General features: G+C 70.3%; 1 protein-coding gene across 1 annotated transcript in view; it reads left to right on the plus strand.

The window, feature by feature from the left end:
* The first annotated feature begins 1,106 nt into the window (after positions 1 to 1,106).
* SKOR2 (SKI family transcriptional corepressor 2) overlaps positions 1,107 to 1,729 on the plus strand; it is a 24,868-nt gene continuing 24,245 nt past the window's right edge. The window contains exon 1 of the mRNA XM_085322194.1: positions 1,107 to 1,724. Coding sequence (XP_085178320.1) covers positions 1,107 to 1,724 — 618 coding nt within the window. The remainder of the gene's footprint in view (positions 1,725 to 1,729) is intronic.

A 1,729-nucleotide genomic window follows, 5' to 3' on the forward strand; every position in this document is an offset into this window, starting at 1 on the left:
AAGAGCTGCCCTGGAAAAAAAGAGGGGAAAGCGCAATGTTATTTAATACGTTTCGTGGCGAAGTTCAGCGTCCTGGCGGCGCCCAGCACTTTCCGCTCTCGAATAAATCGCTGGCGAAGCCGGCGCGGATCCGACGGCGGAGGCGACTCCGCGCAGYGCCGCACCGACCGGGGGGTAAAGGGGGGGCCGCGACGGCGCGGCCTGACACCCCCTCCCCACGCGGGGCGGGGAGGCGAGGCCGGCCCGCTGACGTCACCGCGCCCACGGGGGGCCGCGGCGCGCGGCCGCGGCGCGCCCCAGACACGCGCGGAGGCTCCGCGCCGCGCTGCGCCGGGGATGCGCCTCCCTGCCGACGGCGGCGGTGCGGGGGCGCCCCGGGAGCCGCGGAGGTAAGCGGAGGCGCGGAGCGGTGCGCGGGCGTCCGCGGAAGGCGGCTCGCCGCGATAATTAAGTTTCTCTCCGCCTCTCGACGAGGGGGCGGGGAGGGGGGGGACCGCAGCGCCGGGAGCCGTCGGAAGGCGCCCGGTGCCGGTGGAGCAGGTAGAGCAGCGCCGGGGCCGCCCCCGCGGCACAAGGGACAGTGAGGGTGCCCCGCGCCCCGTCGAGGCCGGGCTTTGCGTGGGCGCCGCAGTTTCGTTTCGTCTCGTCCGCGGCGGATTTCCGYGGACGGGGCGGGGAGGGTTGGGGCTATGCGGGTTTCGGGACTCGCCGTGCCTGGAATGTACTTGGCGACGCTCCGAAAAGGGGGGGAATCCAGCAATTTGCCGTAATCTGCGCACCTGAGCCGAGATGCGCCCGGCGGGGGTTTACCGGTAAGGAGGAGGCCGTCGGGGAGCGGGCAGCTGGCGGCGGGGAAGCCGGGCATAACGACGGGGGAAATAATCCGTGCGGGGGCCGACTCGATCATTCAGGATCTCGTTTTATTCTTCAGTCCCGGGAGCTCTTTCCCTCTCCCCCCCACCCCCCGAGACACTTCTCAGACGGCGGCACCGGTATCCCGCGTCGCGGCCGGGGGGTGGCTGGGGACGGAGGGGGCCACTCTGACGGCGTCTCTCTCTGCCCTCCCTCCGCAGCAGGCGCAGAGGAACCCCCCCGGCGCTGAGGCGATGGCGACGAGCCCGCTGCCCGCCCCCACGGACATCCTGCTGCCGTCGCCGTCCAGCACGTACCCGCCGGAGCCCATGAGCCAGCCGCGGGCCGGCCACGCCGCCATGAAGCCCAACCAGGTGGGGCAGGTGATCCTCTACGGCATCCCCATCGTCTCCCTGGTCATCGACGGGCAGGAGCGGCTGTGCCTGGCGCAGATCTCCAACACGCTGCTGAAAAACTTCAGCTACAACGAGATCCACAACCGGCGGGTGGCCCTGGGCATCACCTGCGTGCAGTGCACGCCGGTGCAGCTGGAGATCCTGCGGCGGGCCGGGGCCATGCCCATCTCCTCCCGCCGCTGCGGCATGATCACCAAGCGGGAGGCSGAGCGGCTCTGCAAGTCCTTCCTGGGCGAGMACMRGCCGCCCAAGCTGCCSGAKAACTTCGCCTTCGACGTGKYGCACGAGTGCGCCTGGGGCTSSCGSGGCAGCTTCATCCCGGCGCGCTACAACAGCTCCCGCGCCAAGTGCATCAAGTGCAGCTACTGCAGCATGTACTTCTCGCCCAACAAGTTCATCTTCCACTCGCACCGCACCCCCGACGCCAAGTACACGCAGCCCGACGCCGCCAACTTCAACTC

Source organism: Rhea americana, unplaced genomic scaffold (assembly GCF_003343005.1).
Source record: "Rhea americana isolate MKP2758 unplaced genomic scaffold, rheAme1 scaffold_75, whole genome shotgun sequence".
Classification (NCBI taxonomy): domain Eukaryota; kingdom Metazoa; phylum Chordata; class Aves; order Rheiformes; family Rheidae; genus Rhea; species Rhea americana.